At 47.2% G+C, this 22,801-nt stretch overlaps 1 protein-coding gene across 12 annotated transcripts in view; it reads left to right on the top strand.

The window, feature by feature from the left end:
* The first annotated feature begins 5,801 nt into the window (after positions 1 to 5,801).
* EIF4G3 (eukaryotic translation initiation factor 4 gamma 3) overlaps positions 5,802 to 22,801 on the top strand; it is a 352,621-nt gene continuing 335,621 nt past the window's right edge. For 7 of the 12 annotated variants that reach the window (XM_058676366.1, XM_058676348.1, XM_058676342.1 and 4 more), the window contains exon 1: positions 5,803 to 6,128. In XM_058676366.1, coding sequence (XP_058532349.1) covers positions 5,911 to 6,128 — 218 coding nt within the window. In that variant the 5' untranslated portion in view covers positions 5,803 to 5,910. Of the gene's footprint in view, positions 6,129 to 22,801 lie in introns of all 12 variants that reach the window. The other 5 variants (XM_058676360.1, XM_058676355.1, XM_058676322.1 and 2 more) reach the window with 2 other exon arrangements.

Here is a 22,801-nt window from a genome sequence, read left to right as displayed (position 1 = left end):
GTTAAGAAATTTTGTTAAAATACGCTTAGTAACATTTACTGTCTTTTAAAGTTGCTTTAGAAGATTCATTTATTTGAAAGGCAAAGTTATGGGGATGGAAGGGAGACAGATCTTCCATCTGCTGGTTCATTCCCCAAATGATTGCAACATCTGGGGCTGTACCGGGCTGAAGCCAGGACCCAGAAGCTTCTTCTGGGTCTCCTGTTTGGTTGCCAATGACCCAAGCACTTGAGCCATCTTGTGCTGCTTTCCCAGGACATTAAGCAGGGAGCTGGATTGAAAATGCAGCAGCCAGACCTTGAACTGCTACCCACATGGGATTCCTGAATTGAACTGGCAGCTTAATCCAGTGTGCCACAATGCTGGCTACTACTAGGCATCTTAAACGCTTTTTTTTTTTTTTTTTCATTTTATTTAACAGAGAGAGAGAATCTTCTATCTGTTGGTCCATTCCTACAATAGTGAGGGCTGTGTCAGGAGCTGGTCATTCAGTCTGGCCCTGCCACGCAGGTGCCAGGGGTATGAGCAGTTGTCTGCTGCTTCCTGGGATTGAATGAGGCAGAAGCTGGGTCAGAAGTGGAGGAGCTAGGTAGGATATTCCCACCTGGGATGCAGGTGCCCCAAGCTGTGACTGCTGGCCTCATCACCCACCCCCACACAGACTGCCTTAGCTTCTCCATAGTAATATTGTTTGTTCCTTCTCTCAGCCTGGGAAAGAGCTATCTGAAACTGTAGTGTATGGCAATGTTGTGGTCATCTCCAGGGGAAGAAGAGAACAGGAAGTCATTATGCAGTGTGGCCAGAGGGCTGGGCCAGGCTGGTCCCAGGAGAAGTGACAGCAACAGTGAATCAGAGCTGTGACAGGCCCTGAGGTTGCCTGGCTGCCTCCCTGGCCTGCGGCCCTGCTCCTGAGTTCCACAGACAGCTCCTGCAGTTCTTTAGTCCCTTCCAGGCAGACTTGTCATCTTGGCAAACAGCCCAGAGAAGTTAGGAAACTTGCTTAAGGTTGTGCAGCTCATCTGTAAGGGTAGCACCCAGATGCGTCTCCAAATCTCATGACCTCTGAAAGAAACCACTACAGTCACATGCCACCTGACCATTGGGCCATGGGGCATTCAGAAGGGCGTAACTCGACCAGAACTAGCATTGCAACCCATCATAAACATGTTTGCAGTACAGGGAGCAGGGCAAAGCAGTTATTTCCCTTCCTTTCCAGTGCATGTCAGATGAGAGTCACACGGCTTCTTCCTTTTGTTCTAAAGACTCTGGGTCTACTGAGGCCCTCTGCCCACATGACAGGTCTGGAGCATGCGTGCTCGGCTCAGGGTGATGCGCCTTATGGTGAAGAAACCCTGCATGTCTTTGCTGGAGGCTTCTTTGGGCTCTGGAAGAGCGACTGGCAGCTCCAAGATACTACTGTTTCGAGTCCTTTCCCCTCCCACAGCCCTGAGCAGTGAGACCCTGCCCTTGAGTGACTCAGGGGAATGCCAGATTCATGATTATTTGGTGATCCAGAAAACTTTATAAACTATTAAGGAGAGCTAAATACACAGGAGATTTTGTTCATGTTTATTTGGGAGGCATACACACACACCCCACAGAAAGCTTCCATCTGCTGGTTCACTCCCCAGATGCCAACAATGGCCAGTTAGGGTGCGGGGGAGCAAGTGGAGACCTGGAAATCAATCCACGTCTCCCTTGTGGAAGGCAGAACTCAATTTCTGCAGCCATTATTGCTGCCTCCCAGGCTATGCGACACCAGCAACGCTCAGGCCTGGAAATCAAGCCTAGGTACTGTAATGTGCAACTTTTTTTTCTTCACAAGTTATTTTGACAGGCAGTGAGACAGAACTTTTCCATCTGCTCATTTACTCCCCAAAATGCCACACTGCCAGGGATGCAGAGCCTGGAACTCCATCTGGTTCTCCCATTGTGTGGCGGGGGCCAGGCTGCCTTCCCAGGTGCTTCAGCAGGAAGCTAGATCAGAAGCAGAGCAGCTGGGACTCAAACTGGTGCTCAAATGGGATGAAGACATTACAGGCAGCAGCTTAATTTGCTATGCCACTGTACTGGTGTGTGCGTGTCTGTATTTTTACACACACACACACTTATATTTTCTACAACTTATTAATTTGAAAGGCAGAATGACGGAGATGGAAGAGACAGAGACCTTCCATCCCCTGGTTCACTCTCCAAATGCACGCAACAGCTGGGCTAAGCCAGGCCAGAGCTAGGAACTCCACCAGTGTCTCCTTTGCTAGACGGCAGAGACCTGGCACTTGGGCCAACATCTGCTGCCTCCCGGTCTAATTATCAGGAAACTGGATCCACAGAGCCAAGCAGCTGGCACTTGAAGCAGGCACGCAGGTGTGGGCATCACAAGTCATGGCTTAACCTGTTGTGCCATAACGCTAGTCAGTGTTAACTAGCATTTTAATGGCTATTCTCATGAAGATTATTTTAAATAACTAAGTAACGTTCTTGTGTAAATGAATAACAATAGCCAAAATACATCCCCAAATGACTATGAGCCAGGGACTGAACTAAATATATTATTTCTCATGATAATTAAGGAGATAGAATCTTTACAGAGGAAAAAAAAAAACACAGGCTTGGAGAGATTGAAAGTCTTCTGTAAGGTCAGACAGCTGACAAAATGGCAGGGTTGAGGTTCAAACTCCAGTCATTTGACTCCAGTGGCTGCACCTGAATTGCCCAACACTGAGAGTGACTACAGAGACAAGCATCCGGTGCCAAGGAGGCTTGGAAGAGCAGCGAGAGATGAGAGGCTGCCTGGAGGAGGTGATGCTTGAGTCACGTAGCAGGAAATGAGCCAACTGCTTCTTGGAGCGCCCCAGGAGGATCCAGTCAACAGCCATCCTTGCCAACACACTGTGGCGTGCCATCTTCCTTGCCAACACCCCATGGTGGCTGCAGCCCTGGAGTGCAGGTGAAGGGCAGCAGATAGGAAGCAGAGCCCACATCTTGAAGGATCTTGGATCCTGAAGAAATGGGGAGCCCTGCTCTTCACAGGAAAGCTAACCAGTTCAGCCTTTACAGACTGTGCTTCCTGCCGCAGGGAAGGCTGCTCTACAGGATGGTGGGGCAAATCAGAGCCCAGCTCAGATGCCTCGGGTTTGTTTTCCAGCACTTTCACTTTAAAAACCATACAGGTTGCTTCCTCACAACTTGAGATCTCAGTTTATTTGTAAACGAGATCTGATAATACCTTACAGAGTGGGTGGGAGGAATGAGTTCACTTCAGAAAAATGTCTAGCAGCACTGTAACCCAGCGTAGTGCGCGGGGCGGAGCGGGGCAGGGCCTGCTCTTCCATGATGACAGGACAGCAAGAGCGCCACCTTTTTGACTTCGCTCCCTACAAGCTTCCCGTTTGATTGCTTGAGGCCAGGATCTTATCAGAACTCTATTATTTTGCCCAAGGTCTATGTGTTTATCAAAGAGATAATGTTCATAAAGTGCTTAGCCAAGACCAGGCACACAGTAATTGCCTGATGCTTGTAGCTATTATTAAGTTAGAAAATGAAACCAGCTCAGAAAAGCATAACAATTAAGTAATTATCAGTCTGTTATCACCCTCCTGTAAATGAGGACTCAAATCTTTCTGCTTGGGAAGGCAGCCGATTTTGATTGGGATAAGGAAGTGTGGAGATTACAGGATGCCCAAGAAGAATCTAGAAAAGTGAAGGACCACTTTGACCTATTTTTCCCCCCCACCTGTAGGAAAAACTTCCAAAGTTAAACAGTCAGGTGTTCCAGGGAAGGTATGATGCCTGAGATTCAGTTGCCTCTGGGGACGCCAAGCTTTCCTGCAACGCCTGTCCGAGGGCCAGCTGGCCTCTGCTGGGGCCCCTGTGAAGGCAGTGCAAGCTGGCCCAACTGCTGCTCCCCCACATTGGAGACTCATGGCGACCGCCAGGCTCCTGCCTTCAGCCTGGCCCAGCTCTGGCTGTTGTGGGCATTTGGAAAAGAACAATCTCTCTTGCCTTCTCTCAAATTACAAAAAAAAAAAAATCTATAAAAAGATAATAATTGGCGGTTACAAGTTAACACAGCTTAGGATTGCAAAGGATGAAGTACTGCTGTTTCCTGCCCAGAGAAATGAGATGGCGTTTCCTTTGTAATGTCAGGAACTGTGGAACCCCAGCCAAAGGGAGACGGTTGCGAGTGTGCATGTGCGGTTTTGTCTTCTAGATTCTCTTTTGTGCCAAACAGAGGGAGCACTTGGCGCTCTTAAGGATTGTCAAGAAGTCTTCGTGAATTAAGCATTGTAAAAAGCAAAACCAAAAATCATAAAGGCAATGTGAGCCTCCAAGGCGCACCTGTGCCAATACACTGGCCATGTGACCCTGAGGGAGTCAGCTGTCCTTTGAGCCTCAATCTTCCTAGCTCTTGTAGACTGACAGCCTTGGAGCCTCAGCGTCTTGTCAAGTGAGCGCCACCTTCTTCATAGGCCAGGGTGACCGGCTGCTCCTCTTGCAAACCACTCCCGGAGGAAGCTCACTCCCCAAGGCTGGCGGTTGCTCCCCACCTAATGCTTTGGTGTTTGGGACCGGGCCCCACTCTGTTCGACGTGGGGCGTACGGCCATGGGATACCGTAGTATCCACCTGGGGAGAAACGGGGCCTTATCAACAAGTGCCACCCTGGCACAGAGCCACTGGGTCTTGGGGTGAGCCTGGCCAGCAGTCGGCACACAGAGGCCTCGGGCAAGGCAGCTGATAAGATATAAGGAGAGCCCCGATTGCGTCCCCAGGCAATCTGGGAGGCAGTAAGGCTGATCTTGCTGAAAGTGGAATTCAGGTTCAAGTCTGGCTCTGTGTGACCTTGGGCTAGTCACTTTCCCCCTCGGAGCCCCCAGGATCCCCTGAGGGAAGGGGTCTCCACATTCCATATCCCCGCTAGCTGCCGTGTCGACATAATGGACGCCGGGGCGTCGCTAAGGGCGGGCGAGAGGTGTTTGTTAGGCTACCACGCCCCCGCGGCAGGTCCCTACCCTCGGGTTTCCTTCTGCTTAAGCGGCTCCTTCCACACCCACCGAGACTTCTCGCCTCGCCGCCGCCTCTCCGCCCCTGCGGGCAGGGCTCTGCGGCCCACAGGCGCCCACGACCGTTACTATTGTTCTTCGACGCGGGGCCGCAGAAGAGGGTTCGCGAAGGCCAGGCCTCGCCTAGGGTCTCTCCTCCCGCCTCGCACCCCCGCCGCCGCGAGCCTCAGAAGCCCCTTTCGCCGATCTTTGCCGATAAAGGGAGACGGCACCAGAGCGCTCGCGAAAGGCGGCCGAAGACGCACCCGAGCGCTTCCGAAGACTCCCGACCGCTCACAGGCTCCGGAAAGAGCCGAAGGGACTTCCCACCCTCGGCCTCCCGAGCCCTTCCGGAAAAGGCCGAAGTTGTCCGAGCGGCCGTCCTGCCGGACTGCTGGAGGCGGCCGCAGCGCCATGTTGGATGCTCTGCTCGTTGAGTGAAGAAAATCCGGCGGCATCGCCTGAGCCCCGCTACCGAGAAGGGCGCCGCTTCCCCCGGGGAGGGGGATAAAGACCCCCCGCCGCCGGCCCATGAGGATATTATCGTGAAAGGTCCGGTCTCTCCGCCTCCTGCCCCCGCCGGGTCCGGCCCCCCCCCCGGGGTCGCGTTGTCACGGAGACCGGCAGCCGGTGGTGCTGGCCCGCGGGGCGGCTGCTGCTGCCGGCGGCGGCGGCGGCGGCGGCGGCGGCGGAGGGCGTGTGTGACCGGCCCCGGCCCCCTCCTCCTCCTCCTCCCAGCCTCCCCCCGGCCCCCCGCTCCCGCCGCCTCCCCGGGTCTGCCCCCATCCCGCCCCCCCGCTGCCCCCGGCCCCTGCACCCCGGCGCGCCCGGTCCCGCTCTGGGGGGGTTGGTGGCTTCGCTTTGCCATGAGTTTACCGCAGAAACCGGCTCTGAAATCAGGCTCAGCGGCTGCAGCAGGACCCGGACCCGGCACCGGAGCGGCGGCGGCGGCGGCGGCAGCAGCGGTACCGCCTCCTCACCCGGCGGCGGCGGCGGCGGCAGCGGCGGCGGCGGCAGCAGCAGCGGCGGCGGCGGCTCCTCCTCACCCGAACATCAGGGCCCTCCAGACCCAGGCGCCCCAACAGTATCCTTTTCACCTTCTTGCAGGCTCTGGTCGCCGCGGCGCGACCCTCCCGCTGGCCGGCAGCGGGTGTGCTGCGGTGAGCTCCCGTCCCGGGCTTGGCCGGAGCTTTCGGGGTCCCCCGGCAGCAGCGCTGCGGGGGACCCGGGGAGCGACCCCTCTCCGCAGGGCTCTGAGAAGTAGCATCCCTCAGCCAGGCTTTTTGCCAGCCCTGCCCTGTCCTGTCGCCGCCGCCTCCCCCACGTCCCTGGCCCCGCTTGATTGGGCCGAGTTGGCCGGTGCTCGGGACCTGCCCTGCGGGGAAGGCTTCCCTGCGATTGTTGTGCGGATTACCTCCTCCTCCTCCTCCTCCTCCTCCTCCTCCTCCTCCTCCTCCTCCTCCTCCTGGTTTCCCATCAGCCCCCCCCCCCCCCCCCCCGCAGCGGGGCATGGTGGGCTTCTCTCCTGATTATGATTAATACGTAATAAATTTCATTGGTAAATTTCCTGTTTGAAAGTAATCTGCTTGTTTCCGAGGTAAGTTGGCCTTTCCGTCTGGTGCAAATGTGCGGCCAGCGCTCCCTGTGGCTCATGTTTTTTTTCAGCGATTGGGGGGAGTTGTGATGTGGTTTGTGGTAGAATGCGATCTGAGGAGGAAATGTTTTGTGGGGGACGCTTCCCTGGCGCTGACCTTTCCAGAGGAAGAGGAAGTTAGCTGGCCTGGCCCGTCACCCCCCCAAAGTCTCACTTCATGAAAGGCTTGTGTTCTTGTGGACTGTTTGGAAAGGGCTGAAAGGGATTCTCTAGGTAGTTTTCGCTCTCGAGGGTCCCAGGGCTCTTGGCGAAAACTCCGGTGTTGAATGTGTCTGATGTGCTTAGCTCCGTTGTGGAATTTTGGGCAGATTGGATTGCCAGAGACTTGGTGATACGGGACGATTTAGTCAAAAATTAATCCGTAGCGATTTAGAAAAACTTGCCCGGAGAACATCGTTTCATCACGCACGCCCCTCCTCCCCACGCCCATTGTATTTGTGTAAACAAATAAATACTTCTTGGCTGTTAGATGTGTTGTGTTTTGTATTTGTGTCATCGTGTCTTTGACTTTGAGGGAGCGTAGGGTGTTGGAGCAAGCAAGCAGCTCTGAGGGCCACAGTTTCCCAGTGTGTGGATCGATTCCTCTGAAGGGAAGAGCGGCTGCCTTCTAGAGTCATCTCAGGTCATTGTTTGGTTTCTGTCAAGTGTCATTTTCCCTGTTCTTTAAATATCGTTAGTTCGCCTTTTTCAGTCCAGGCAGTGTGGCACAGAGGAAAGATAAATTCCACTGCAGCGTGTTGTGTGGCGTGCTTTCATGATTTTTTTTTTCCCTGCATGATTCTGTTCAATAAATAATTGTCCACCACCACCGAGGGGGTTTAGTGTTGTTTGTGAAGAAAAACCTGGCGAGTTTTGATCACTACCCCTGGTTTCTGTGCTGTGAAGGGAGAAGGTTCAGTAATTTGTCTGAAGAGTTGAGTGCTAAATCTCTTAAACATTTTCACCAAATACTTGAAGAGTTTAAATTCCTGTTTTTTGGTTTAAGATTTACTTCTTTAAAAGTTAGAGTTACAGAGAGAGAGAGGGATAGATAGAGATCTTCCCTCCCTTAGTTCAATGCCCAGATGGCTGCGACAGCCAGGACAAGCCAGGAGTGAGGGGCTTCATCCGGGTCTGCCACGTGGGTGGCAGCTCAGCCATCCTTGGCTCCTTTTTGCAAGCCATTAGCAAGGACCTGGATCGGCAGTGGAGCAGACAGGGTGTGAACTGGCGCCCAGCCGGCATGCTGCCTGTTGCAGGTAGTAGCCTCCTTTCTAATTTCAGCTTTTTTTTTTTTTTTTTACATTTACTGTTCTTGGATGGGACTGCAAGTTTCTGTACTGTCTCACTAAATACATCTTTGAGCTGTTTGGACAGTTGTCCAAAATGAAGCCTATAGGATATATTCTTGAGATATAATGGAGGGGCTGTGAGACAGTGTGACTTTCTTGAATTTGGTGACTTATTTGGACACACAAGAGCCATGACTGAAACATTTCAAGTGTGTTTTTCCTCAATGTGTTTTGCAAAGGAGGGACTTGTGAAAGCCCTGGGTTGGTTGCAATGTAAGAGTAGTGACTAGAGCTGCAGCTTATTATTATTATTATTTTTTTAATAAATAGTTGTTAAGGGGGGTAAATTTAAGATGTAAATTCCAGTTGAGGTCATTTCTACATCTATCTGCGGTAATAGAGGATAATTGGTTTTATATGACTTTTTTTTACCTCATGCCATTGAGGCTAAAATTAGTTTTCCTCTGGATATATTTCACAGCTCTGGCTATTTTCTCTGCTTTACACACTGAAGGGTTACAGTTGCTAAAATGCAAAAGCTTATGATGTAAGTAGTAGAAGCATAGAGGATAGATTTGTTACATTAGAACACACCAATGTTGAGATGTTAATGGCTAATGGGAAATTGGTTAAACATGGATTGAATTAGAGCAGTTTTGCTTTTGGACCCTGAGGGAGCACGGGAATGGGTGTTTGACCCATGGGGCCATCGTGTGGGATCCGTTGGAGTTGTTCATGGCTTGGGTAGATCTTCAGGTTCTCGGAATATACCAGTGTAGTTGTGTTTGCAATGAATTGGTATTTCAGATTTGTAAAGTTCTGTAAGGAGATTCTTTTGGCAAGGTGTCCATTTATGTTTAGTGTTCATATGATGAATGAGACATGAGGGAGACGTTAACAGTAAAGGGCAAGCTGGCAGCTGTTTAAGTGGCATGGATGTTACAGGGCAGGGCCTGCCAGGCCATCGGAAGTAGAGGCCTTTGACTGCAGTGGTGGAGTGGGCCAGGGTGGCTGGGACTAGAAGAGGGGAACCCCTGAGCTAAAAGGCGCTAAAGACAAAGGTGAAATATGCTTAAAACTTTTTGAAATATAATCCAGCATGAAGCTTACAGTTGATGAGATTGATACTTCAAAATATTTGTCTTACAGTAGATTCCAAGAGATTCTGCTGAGGATGTTAGTTAGTTAGTTGTTTCTTTTTTTTTTCCCTGACTTTTTTTTTTTTCCAACTCTGGTTCACTCTGCAGATGCTTGTGCTGGGTGAGTCAAGGCCAGGAGAGGGGAACTCAAGGCAGGTCTGCTATGTCCGTAGCAGGGACCCAACCAATTGAGCCATCACCTGGTTGGCCCTTTAATGGAAAGCTGGGGTGAGAACCTGAGCCAGGGATCTTAACCCACTAGACCCCCACACCATCGTCTAACAGTAATTCTTCTCTTTTTCTGTTTAAGATAATTGTGTAAACTTTGTCCGCAGAAAACTCGCATACGCAAAAAAATTTTCTTAAAATTTCAGGGGGTTATTGGACCACTGAAAACCTAGCTCATTAGGCTGAAATTGCTGATTCTTCAGATAATGCAAGTGAGTTTGATTTCAGGTGCCCAAACAATTCTGACTGAAACAAGAGTTTTTCAGTCTGTTTTGAATACACAGGGTTCTCCATATGGAAAGACTTCAGGGTGTAATTTCGCTCACGGCTGCTGACACTCTGGGGAGTCTAGTTACTGTTCTGGGGCAGCCAGTTTGGTTAAGAAAATCAGACAGTGGGTACTTTGCAGAAACTAAATTTGGTAAAAAACTTGTGTCGTCTGCAAAATGATCTGAGTCCTCAGCTGTTTCGTCGTAATTATATATACATGTATGTATATATATGTATGTATGTAGTGTGCTTTTCCTTTTTTCTAACAGCTTTTTAGTTTTATCTGATAGGGTGAAGCCAGTAACATTTACTGTTTTATTTATTAAGTGACAAGGTGATACACACACACACAAAACTTAGGTCCCCTGGTTTACTACTTGAATGTTTGAATGGCTGTAGTAGCCAGGACTGGGTCTGGCCCAAGACTGGAGCCAGAAATTCCGTCTTGTCTGCTGCATAGATGGCCAGGGCCCAGCTATTTGGTCTGTCTTCCACTGCCTCCTAGGCATATTAACAGAAAGCTGGATCCTAAGCAGAGCAGCTGGGACTTGAACTGGCACTCTGATATGGAATGCTGGTGTTAGAAGGCTTAATTGGCTGTACCACAATGCTGGTCTCTACTTCTGTTCTATTTCTCTACCAAAGCTAAATCTGAATAATGTTAATAATAGTACATATTTATTGAGTATTCTAGGAGCCATACATACATGATTTTATGTAATTCTTGTAAGAATTCTGAAAAGGTATGTATCGCTCCTGTTTTATAGATGAGGAAACTAAAGTGTAGACAAGGAATGCTTGTAAGATGATCTAACAGGTGGTGGCTTGCAACTTGGACTGTGATGACTGATTCCAAAATCTGTGAATACCTTTTTTTTGCTATGCTAGGTTGCTTCTTACCCAGAGTCACTGAACCTTAAAGCATAGAAACCCACATTTGATTCAGTTTATGCTTCTGCTTGTTTAGAAGTTAACAAGGAGGCCCGGCGGCGTGGCCTAGCGGCTAAAGTCCTCGCCTTGAACAAACCGGGATCCCATATGGGCGCCGGTTCTAATCCCGGCAGCTCTACTTCCCATCCAGCTCCCTGCTTGTGGCCTGGGAAATGACGGCCCAAAGCTTTGGGACCCTGCACCCGCGTGGGAGACCCGAAAGAGGTTCCTGGTTCCTGGCATCGGATCGGCGCGTATCGGCCTGTTGCGACTCACTTGGGGAGTGAAAACATCGGATGGAAGATCTTCCTCTCTGTCTCTCCTCCTCTCTGTATATCCAGCTTTCCAATAATAATAATAAAATCTTTAAAAAAAAAAAAAAGAAGTTAACAAGGAGTCCAACGGAAGACCATCTGACCAGCAACAAACATTAGATAGCTCCTGATCCTGAGCCTCACCATCCAGAATATATGTGTATATGTTAAAAGATTTGTTTGTTTTTATTTGAAAGGCAGAGTTATATGGAGAGGAGAGAAAGATCTTCCTTCTACGGGCTCACTTCCCAAACAGCCCAGCTGGATGGAGTTGGGCAGCTCTGAAGCCAGGAGTTGGGAGCTTCTTCAGGGTCTCCATGTTGGTGCAGGGGCCCAAGCACCTGGGTCATGTTCGGCTGGTGCTTCAAATGCATTAGAAGGGAGCTGGATTGGAAGTGGAGCTGGATTGGAAGTGGAGCAGCAGGGATTCAAACTGCTTCCCATATGGGACGCCAGTGGCGCAGGCAGAGGCTTAGGATGCTGCATGATGGTGCCAGTCCTAGGAGGTGTCTATTAGATACAGGTCTCTGATAGGAAGGAAAAGGATAGATGTGATGTGGGGATACAGGTGTAAGAACATTCAGGTAGCAAGCGTTTTGGCATACTGGTTAGGTTTCCACCTGTGATGCTGGCTCATGTCCTGAACCACTTCTGAACTAGCTCTGCTGATGACCTGGGGAAAGCAGTGGAACATGGCACAAGTGTCTGATCTCACCCACCCATGTAGGGGATCAGAATAAAACTACTGAGTGCTGGCTTTGGCCTGGTCATCTGGGGGAGTGAACCAGCAGATAAAGATCTCTGTAACTGTGACTTTCAAAAAAAATAAATAATTAAAAAAAAGATTTATTTATTTTTTATTACAAAGTCAGATATATCTAGAGAGGAGAGACAGAGAGGAAGATCTTCCATCCAATAATTCACTCCCCAAGTGACTGCAACAGCCGGAGCTATGCTGATCCAAAGCCAGGAGCCAGGAGTTCTGGGTCTCCCATGCAGGTGCAGGTTCCCAAAGCTTTGGACCATCCTCAGTTGCTTTCCCAGGCCACAAGCAGGGAGCTGGATAGAAAGTGGGGCTGCCGGGATTAGAACCAGCACCCATATGGGATCCCGGTGTGTTCAAGGCGAGGACTTTAGCCACTAGACCACTGCACTGGACCCAATAATCTTTTTTAAAAACTTGCACAGTACTTGGCTCCAGTTGTGCTGTGCTACTTTCTGTCCTAGGTTTACAGATTCCAAAATGAGGTATTTTCTGTTAAGCCTTGATTGTGTAAACCACTAGAGTATTGATGTGTTGGTATTCCCCATATTTGGGTTTCTGATAAGAGTTTTTAAAAGTGTAAAAAATGTTTGGAAACCATGTTCTAAAGCAGTGCAGAGTATTGCTGGATTTCAGTCATTGATATTAGTGCTTCAGTGGAAACGGCAAGTGTATAAATTCATTTGTTCATTTATTCATCACTTGCTGTGTGACACACACAGCTAGTCCAGGAAAACCTGAGATACAATCTTTGCCTTCAGAGAAGTTAGTCCAGACCTGTAGAAAGACAGGCTACCCTGAGCCGTGGACAGAGATAACTGCCGGAGTCTGCTCTGGAGGAGGGATGGGGCTCTTTAGATGCAGTTGAAATCTGGACCAAATTAGAAGAGAGAAAATTAACTTAGGTTTCCACCTGACAGAGGTCCTTATTTCTGTCCTTGCTACTGTTGCATGGAGTTTTTGTTTGTTTCTTAAAGATTTATGTATTTATTTTTAAAGATGTATTTATTTTTATTACAAAATCAGATATACAGAGAGGAGGAGAGACAGAGAGGAAGATCTTCCGTCCGATGATTCACTCCCCAAGTGACTACAACGGGCCGGTGCTGTGCCAATCCGAAGCTAGGAGCAAGGAACTTCCTCTAGGTCTCCCACACGGGTGAGGGTCCCAAGGCTTTGGGCCGTCCTCGACTGCTTTCCCAGGCCACAAGCAGGGAGCTGGATGGGAAGTGGAGCTGCCGGGATTAGAACCGGCGCCCATATGGGATCCCGGTTTGTTCAAGGCAAGGACTTTAGCTGATAGGCCACTGTGCCAGGCCCAAGATTTATTTATTTTGAAGGCAGAGTTCACACCACAAATGGCTGCAGTAGCCAAGGCTGGCCCAGGCAGAAGCCAGTAGCTTCATCCGTGTCTTCCCATATGGGTGCAGGGGCTCAAGCACTAATTTGGGCTTTCTTTGGCTTCTTTCTCTCGCAGGTTAGCAAGGAGCTGGATCAGAATTGGAGCAACTGGGACTAAAACTAATGCCCATATGTGAAATCTTGATGTAGGTGATAGGTGGTGGCTTAACCCAGTATGCCACAACGTTGGCCCCCTTGCATAGAACTTTAATAAATGAATTTTAGTCATATTTCTGATTTTTACTCCCAAAGAGAAGCCAGAGAAGGTACCAGGGAAAATGGCATTTAAAAACACAGTTGCTGCAGAGGCTTGTGATGTGTCTAAGTAAATAAAAAGGACAGCTTCTTCTTGAGCTCAAGCAAGAAAGCACCAAAAAAAAAAAAAAGGCACAATTGCTATAGAAGATTCAGAGTGTCTTCTGCATTGGAGTCTGAGCAGTTAGTGTATGAGAAGGAGGTACAGACTGATCTGGTCTGTGGTTGGTCCTTTTCTGGTCTCTTTCCCATTTAATTTTGTAATACTCTATTTGATTTGAATGTCTGGCTTGGAAGTACCGGTGAGTCTTAATATTGAAGCACATTTCTCCCTTGTCTTTAGCACTTTTTGTATCACAGGTTTTTCTTCCGGCCTAGTTTCCCCCCTCCTGGTTTGGTGTATTTGAGACATATACCTAATTTGAAGTAGAAAAATTGGAATTTGAGTTTAAGCCTTTCATTTTAATGGGTGCGTTTTCTGGGACAAATGAAACTTGTCCCAGTATAAGTTTTCCCATTTTTATAAGGTGGGAGTTTGACTTAGTTTTCAGTGATTTTGAATTATAGTGAGTATTGTTTTGCAGTTTGTGCTTTTATGTTTATTTTTCACAAAAGGAAGATTTATTGAAAAATGAATGGTTTTTTGGTGTGATTCTGTATGATAGCTTACTGATACTAGAGGCATGGATCTAGGCAGGCAGTTTGCTCATGGAAGAATTCTCTGGTTTTGGCTTATTAATGATGGATTTAGCCCAACCCTGCCTCTGTGACTTCAGCAGTGAAGATTATGCAGTCACTAGTGGGGTGGTTTGGGACCATAAGGTGAAGTTGCCATGGTTAGTTGTTGGGTTTCTCTGGGTGATGATGTATGAGGTATGAGGAAAAATAAATTCGAGAATAAATTCTTGTGATGAGGCATGGTCTATTTTTACTTTAGGAATACTACTTTGAACTAATATAATAGGAAACTATTTCCTGATTATTAGCCAGGCATATGACTTCAAGCAGTATATGAACTGCAGCTAAGATTTGCATGGATGAAATATTCCAGGATCCAAACTGCTTCTGAGTTCTCAGATGACTTTGGTTTACTGCCAGCCAGAAGAGCTCTCCACTATTCCATAGCCTCAGCTGAAATTTGAGATAAGCTCTTTTTAAGTGCATTTGAAAATTGTCAGTTTTATGACCTTTATTAACTAATGAAGTTGTTTTGTGCTCTTTGAGCCTAATGTATGTCGCCTGGCTTTTTTTGTTTCCAGTGTTTTTTAGAAGATTCATTTATTTTTATTAGAAACACAAACTTACAGAGAGAAGGAGACAGAAAGAGAAAGGTCTTCTATGTGCTAGTTCACCCCCTAAGTTACCGCACATCCAGAGCTGAGCTGATCTGAAGCTTCTTCCCAGTCTCTCATATGGGTGCTGGGTTCCAGGGCTTTGGACCAATTTCCACTGCTTTCCCAGGCCATAAACTGGGAGGTGGATGGGAAGCGGAGCAATTGGGACACAAATTGATACGCATATGGAATGCTGCGACTTGGCAGCTGGAGGATAAGCCACTAAGCCATCATGCTGGCCCCTTTACTATTTTTATGAATTTTTAAAAATTATTGTTTTCCAGGATACAGTTTATAAGTATTGGGTATAGAGATTACTTTCCCCCTCCTTCCATCCCCATATTTGCCTCCTCCCTTTGTCCCTATGTTATCACAATAGTATAGTCCCTTAATAAAAGTTACAAGTTTAACTTTGTGATACTTAAATGTATCATGATGTGGTAAGTATAGGCAACGGTAGGAAAGCTAGTATCATAACGTAAAGATACATGTATAGGTTTCATTGGGAGTCCTACTTTTAGTCAGGAGTAGAGGCTCATACTGTGTAGTACTTTTACTTTCTAGTCTCCCTTGCACAGACTATGGCTGTTTGGGAGGTAGAGTAGCTGTGATATGAACCTGTGGCTCATAGGGGATCCTGGTGCTTGAAGAGGGGGGATTAGCCAGTTGAACCAGTTGCCCCTGGCCGTTATATATATGTTCTTACATTTTGGCTGTCTTTATTTATTTATTTATTTATTTATTTAAGATTTGCTTGTGTTTTTTTACTGGAAAGGCAGATTTACAGAGGAGGAGACAACGTGTTTCTGCCACTGGTTCACTCCCAAAGTGGCTGCAGCTGATCAGACCCAAAGCCAGTAGCCAGGAACTTGAGAGCTTCTTCTGGATTTCCCATGTGGATGTGGAGTCCCAGGCTTTGGGGCCATCCTCTACTGCCCTCCCAGCCCACAGGCAGGGAGCTGGATGGGAGATGGAGAAACTGGTATCACGAAGGTCCTGGTGCATGCAAGGTGAGGATTTAGCCACTAGGCCATAGCATCAGGCCCATGTCTTATATCAGAGAGAATGTATGATATTTGTTGTTTGATCGCTTTCATCACTAAATGTAATGGCTTACAGCTGGGACCATTTTGTTGCAAACAGTAAAATTTCATTTTTTTAATGGCTGAGTAGTATTCCATAGAGTATATGTACCATACTTTCTTTATCTATTCCTAGATAAAGAATGGATGGGCATCTGGGTTGTTTCCAAGTCTTCACTATTGGGAATTGTGCTGCTAAAAACATGGAGTGGCAGGTTGCTCTGCAGGTTGCAGATTTCATTTTGTTTGGATATATTCCCTGGGTTGAGATGGCCGGGTCATACAGCAGGTCAATTCTCAGTTGTCTGAGAATTCTTCAGAGTGACTTCCATAATGGTTGCACTGTTTGTATTCTCATTTCAGTGGATTAGGATATCTTTTTTTCTCACATGCTCACCATCAGTTGTTTGTTGATTTTTAACATAAGCCATTCTCACAGGAGTTAGGTAGAAACTCGTTGTGGTCTTTGTTTGCATTTCCATAATAGCTGGAGAACCTGAACATTTTTTCTTGTGTCTGTTAGCCTTTCGAATTTTATCTTTGGAAAAATATCCATTTTTGTCCTTGGCCTGTTTCTTAACTGGATTGCTTGTTTTGCTGTTGTTAAGTTTTTGGAGTTTCTTGTGAATCCTGAGTATTAGTCCTTTATTTGTTGTGTAATTTGCAAATATTTTTCTTCCATTCGTTTGGTTGTCTATTTTGGCTGACTATTCCTGGCAGTACAGAAGCTTCTTAGCTTGATGTAGTCCTAGTTGATTTTTGCTGTAATTGCCTGTGCTTTTTGGGGTCTTCTCTAAGAATTATTTGCTTACACCTTTGTCTTTTTTTTTGTTGTTTATTTTGTGTGTGTGTGTGTGTGTGTGTGTGTGTGTGTGTGTGTGTGTGAAGACTTATTTTTATTGGAAAGGCAGATCAGATTTACAATAAGAGACAGAAAGATCTTCGTCTGGTGGTACACTCCCCAACTGGCCATAACAGCCAGAGCTGAGTTGATTCGAAACCAGGAGCTGGGAGCTACTTCCAGGACTCCCACTTGGGTACAGTGTCCCAAGGCTTTGGGGCCATGCTCTGCTTTGCCAGAGTGTAAGTGGGGAACGGGATGGAAAATGGAGGGTTGCACACACTAGTATCTTGCATACTGTTCCCAGTGTTTCCCTTCACTAATTTAAGCGTATCAGGGCATATGTTTAGATCCTTTAACTAGTTAGAATTGATTTTGGTAGAAGGTGAAAGATAGGGGGCTTGTTTCTTTATAGGCATATGTCCAGTTTTCCCAGCACCATTTGTCAAAGAGGCTCTGCTTGCTCCCAGTGTTGATTTTGGATCATTTATTGAAAGTTAGTTAGTTATAGATGTTTGGGTTCACTTATGGGATATCTGTTTTGTTCTGTTGATCTTCAGATGTGTTTTTGTGCCAGTACCAGACTCTTTTTAAAAAACATTTATTTTGATTGGAAATGCAGATTTACAGAGAGGAGAGACAAACATCTTCCATCTGCTGGTACACTGCCCAGATGGCCACAATGGCTGTAGCTGAATCAATCTGAAACCAGGAAGCAGGGGCCTCCTCTGGGTTTCCCATGTAGGTGCAGGGTCCTAAGGCTTTGGGCCATTTTTTGCTGCTTTCCCAGGCTATTAGCAGGGAGCTGGATGGATCCTGGAGCAGCAGGGACACCAGTTGGTGCCCATAAGGGATCCCAGTGCTTGCAAATGGAGGATTAGCCAGATTAAACTATTGCAGCCAGCCCCATTATAGGCTGTTTTGAATACTACAACACTGGTATTGTATCTCTAACTCTATTTTTCTCTTCTGATCTCATGTTTTCTCTCTTAGCATACCAAGGCCATTGATTTATGTCTGTTCATTTTGTATCCTGCAACCTTGCCAAACTTTCTGATAAATTCCTGTAGTTTCTTAGTTGAGTCTCTTGGTTCCCTCATACAGAAAATCATGTTATCTGCAACCAGGGATAATTTGACTTCCTCCTTTACGATTTAATTCCTTTGATTTCTTTTTCTTGCCTAGTAGCTCTGGCTAGTACTTTCAGTATTATGTTGAATAGCGGAGATGGGTGAGAGTGGGCATCCTTAGCTGGTTCTATATCTTAGTGAAAATGCCTGCAGCCTTTCCCCATTCAATATGATGCCGGCATTGGGCTTTTCATATATTGCCCTGATTCTGTTGAGGAATGATCTTTCTATGAGTAATTTTTTAAAAATGTTTAACACGTAAGGATGCTAAATTTTATTGAATGCTTTCTCCGCATCTATTGAGATAATCATGTGATTTTTTTTTGTTCGATTTGTTGATGTGGTGTGACCACTTACTGATTTGCATACCAGGGATAAGTCCCATCCTTTCTGGGTAGATGACCTTTCTGATGTATTGTTATATTTGATTGGGTGAGTTTTTATTGAGGATTTTTGCGTCTACATTCATCATGGGTGTTGGTTTATAGTTCTCTGTTGTATCTTTTTCTGGTTTAGGAGTTAAGGTGATGTTGGCCTCAAAAAAGAAATTTGGGAGGATTGCCTGCTTTTTTATTGCTTTGAATAGTTTGTGAAACATTGTAGTTAGTTCTTGAAAGGTTTGGTAGAATTCAGCAGTGAAACCATTCACTCCTGGACTTTTCTTTGTTGCAAGTCTTTATTATTCAAGATTCAGTTTCTGTAATAGTCATTGGTCTGTTTAGATCTTCTTCAGTGTCCTCGTGATTCAGTTTTGGTCAATTCTGTGTGTCTAGAAATTAATGCATTTCTTCCAGATTTTCAAATTTATTGGCATAAAGTTTGTATGATGATATTTGTGTATTTGTGGCATCTATTTTTAAAATTTTTTGATTTTTGATGTTATTTATATAGTTGACAAGAATGCAGGAGCATGAGACTGCTGAATAGGGTGGGGAAGATCGAGTTATTGAGGGGAAGGTAGGTGGGACAAATGTGTTCAATTTTTTTTCTTTTTCTCCTCTGTTGGTGGGGGCAGCCAAAGGGTGTTTCTCCCAGGCTACATCAGTACCCAGGAATGGGGATGTCCACTTACTGTCATCTTAGAAACCCCAGTGTGGAGAACAATGTTCTGTGGACATTGCTTAAGTGATTTTAATAGTTCTGTTGTGCTGTTGGTTTTGTGGCTGCAAGGTTAAGAAAATCCTTCCAAGATCATTGACAAAGAACCCACCATAGAGCATCCATTCTCACCCAGTTCCTTGCTGCCAAATCTTGGCCAGGGAGTTGTCCAGCCGTTCTGCCCTCCATATCCTTACATGGCATTTGACGTCCTCTGCTGGCCCCAGATGAGCTGACCATCATGTCCTCTCTTTGTAACTGGCTATGCTGTCAACTGCATAGACATCAGCAATCAAGGAGGCCCATTCCTGATGCACACAGGTTGGACCACGAATTGTATGATTCTCCCTGTGGCTGGAGTTTTGAATCCAGTGGTCCAGCTGGGGATTCCCGCAAAAAAACTCACCTGGGTGACCCCAAGCCTGACTCTTGCATGTGCCAGGTGGTACAGGGTCCTGTTCAGTCCATAACCCACATCAGCCTGTGCATGCAGTGATGATTGTAGTTGCCTGGTCAGTCTCATTCCCAACCCCATGTCACTTGCAAATTGATGGGTGTTGTGGCCCAGCCCAGCCCAGGGTGCCACAGACCTGGATTTTGTGCACAGCAGTGGGAACTGCAGCTTGGTTGGGATGATTCCCATTAACCTCACCAGGCTCACCTCAGCCCTGGTTCCTGTTCATTCCAGTGTGTGCGGTATACTATTCCAGCCTGTGCCACATCCCAGTTGGGCTCTTGTTTTTTTTTTTTTATTTATTTTATTACAAAGTCAGATATATAGAGAGGAGGAGAGACAGAGAGGAAGATCTTCCGTCCGATGTTTCACTCCCCAAGTGAGCCGCAACGGCTGGTGCTGTGCCAATCCGAAGCCAGGAACCAGGAACCTCTTCCGGGTCTCCCACACGGGTGCAGGGTCCCAAAGCATTGGGCCATCCTCAACTGCTTTCCCAGGCCACAAGCAGGGAGCTGGATGGGAAGTGGAGCTGCCGGGATTAGAACCGACGTCCATATGGGATCCTGGTGTGTTCAAGGCCAGGACTTTAGCTGCTAGGCCACGCCGCCGGGCCCCCAGTAGGGCTCTTGTATACACCTATGGGTATTGCAGCTTAACTCAGCCTACCTCACCCTGTGAACCAGTCCACATGTATGCGGATGGATGCTGCTGCCTTTTCTAGTCTTGCCCATTTCCAGCTCTGGCTCTCATGTACAAAAGCAGGAGCTACAGCCCAGCAGAGGAGTGCTCACTTTTTCCCTACTAGACCCAGTTCTGTCCTGTATCTTACACTTTTTTAAAAAAGATTTATTTATTTTATTACAAAGTCAGATATACAGAGAGGAGGAGAGACAGAGAGGAAGATCTTCCGTCCGATGATTCACTCCCCAAGTGAGCGCAATGGCCGGTGCTGTGCCGATCTGGGAACCAGGAACTTCTTCCGGGTCTCCCACACGGGTGCAGTGTCCCAAAGGTTTGGGCTGTCCTCAACTGCTTTCCCAGGCCACAAGCAGGGAGCTGGATGGGAAGCGGGGCTGCCGGGATTAGAACCGGCGCCCATATGGGATCCCGGGGCGTTCAAGGCGAGGACTTTAGCTGATAGGCCACGCCACCGGGCCCGTATCTTGCACTTTTTAGAGAGAGTTATGTGGTCCATTCTGACACAACTTGCCTCCTGTCCTGGCACTTGCTAGCAAATGCTGTGACAAAGCCCAACCAGTCAGCCCTTTGTCAGCAGATGCAGTGACCTGGTCTAGCGTGGCCCTCCCCCAAACCCAGCTCACATGCTGCATTGTAATCCTGCCCAAGATCTGTTGCAGCCTGGTCTGCCCCCAGTCCCAGCTCTCACACTCACCAGTGGGAGCAGTGGCCCAGAAGGGTAGCCCTCACAGCCCCACCTCCAGGTTTGTGCCTATCCTGAGGTATTGCATGTGCTAGTGGGTGCTGCAACCCAGTCTGGCATGAGCTGTATCACCTCAACATTCGCTGGCGGGTACTGCAGCTTGGCTCTGCCCAGTCTGCCCCCAGTCCCAGCTCAGACTGGGGAGTGCTGCAGCCTACCACAGCCTGGCCAGTCCTCACTCCCAGCCCTAATGTAAACTGGCAGGTGTTGTGTCCCAGCCTGGCCTGCACTTTGTCCTGACTCACTAATGCCAGTGAGTGTTGCAGACTAGTCCAGCCTGGCCCACCCCCAGACCTGACCCATATGTATTCTGATGGATAGTGCAGCCTGGCCCGCACTGCTCTCAGCCTCAGTTGTTAGGCTTACCAGCCTGGCCTGCTGCTTAACGGGATTTCCCCAAGCTTCTCTATCAGACCGGTCCTGGATCTCACACACATTGGTGGGTGTTTGGCTCAGCCTGACTTGGGACCACTTCCAGTCCTGACTTTGGCTGTCAGGTTTTGGCAGCCTTGTCAGACCAGCCCACACCCATCTGGCTCTCACTGGTGGGTGCTACAGCCCAGTTCTGCCTGACCCAGGTGTCCATTGTTGTTTTTCATTTCATCTCTGACTGTATTTAGTCTTCCCCATCTTTTTTTTTCTGCATTCCATAATTTTTTGCATAAATGTGTTGGTGTCTTCATTTTGGGGAATTTTTTTGATTTCCATGTTGATTTCTTCTACAGCCCACTGTTTGTTCAGAAGCATGTTGTTCAGCCTCTGAATATTTGCATGTTTTCTGAAGTTTCTTAACTTGCTGGTTTCCAGCATCAATCTCTGGTTGAAAAGATACATGTTATGACTTCTAAATTTGAATTTGCTGAGGCTTGTTTTGTGGCCTATTATGTGGCCTATCGTGGAGAAAGTTCCATGCACCAATGAAAAGAATGTGTATTCTGGGCCCGGTGCAGTAGCCTAGTGGTTAAAATCCTCACCTTGTACACGCCAGGATCCCATATAGGCACTAGTTCATGTCCCAGCATCCCTGCTTCCCATCCAGCTCCCTGCTTGTGGCCTGGAAAAGCAATGAAGGATGGCCCCAAAGGCTTGGGACTCTACACCTGAGTGGGAGACCCAGAAAGAGGCTTCTGGTTCCTGGCTTTGAATTGGCTCAGCTCCTGCTGTTGCGGCCACATGGGGAATGAATCAATGGATGGAAGATCTTCCTTTCTATGTCTCCTCCTCTCTGTATATCTGCCTTTCCAAAAAAAGAATGTATATTCTGCATCTGTAGGATCAAATGTTCAGTAGATATTAAGTTCATTTATCTGTGGTAAATGTTAGCTCTATTTTTTTAAGGCTTATTAATTTTTATTGGAAAGGCCGATTCACAGAGAGGAGAAACTCAGAAAGATCTTCTGTCTGCTGTTTACTCCCCAAGTGGCCACAGAGGCCGGAGTTAAGCCAGTCCGAAGCCAGGAGCCAGGAACTTGTTCTGGGTCTCTGATGCGAGTGCAGGGTCTCAGGGCCTTGGGCCATCCTGTGCTGCTTTTCCTAGGCCATAGCAGGTAGCTGAATGTGAAGTGGAGCAGCCAGGACATGAACCAGCGCCTATATGGGATCCCAGCACGTGCAAGGTGAGGACTTTTTAGCCAATAGGCTGCTGTGCCAGGCCCAGCTCTGTTTGTTAAGTTTCTATCTGGTCGGTCCGTGTGGTGGTGATAGTGGAGTGTTAGGATGCTCCACTCTGATTGTATTGGTGTCTTTCTCTCCTTTTGAATCTATTAGCTGTTTTTATAAACTAGGTGCCCTGTCATTGAGTTAATTCCTTGATCATTATGTAATGTTCTTATTTGTCTTTTAATTTTTGTTTTTAAGTTTGTTTTATCTGATTTGAGGATGGCTACATGAGCTTGTTTTTCCTTTCTATTAGCATGAAATATGTTTCTATCCTTTCACTTTCAGTCTGTGTATATCTTTATTGGTGAGGTGTGTTTCTTTTACGCAGTAAGTGGATGGATTTTGCTGTATTGTCCAGTCCACTAATCTATGTCTTTTGATTGAAGAGGTTAGGCCATTTGTGTATGGGGTTATTACCAAAAGATAGTGGTCTTATATTAGAAAATCAGATTTTCTTGTTGTTTTTTAAGTATTGTTTGTAGGGCTGGTTGGG

The sequence above is a fragment of the Ochotona princeps genome, chromosome 2, assembly GCF_030435755.1.
Source record: "Ochotona princeps isolate mOchPri1 chromosome 2, mOchPri1.hap1, whole genome shotgun sequence".
Taxonomy (NCBI): Eukaryota; Metazoa; Chordata; class Mammalia; order Lagomorpha; family Ochotonidae; genus Ochotona; species Ochotona princeps.
This window is presented reverse-complemented; position numbering and strand designations above follow the sequence as displayed.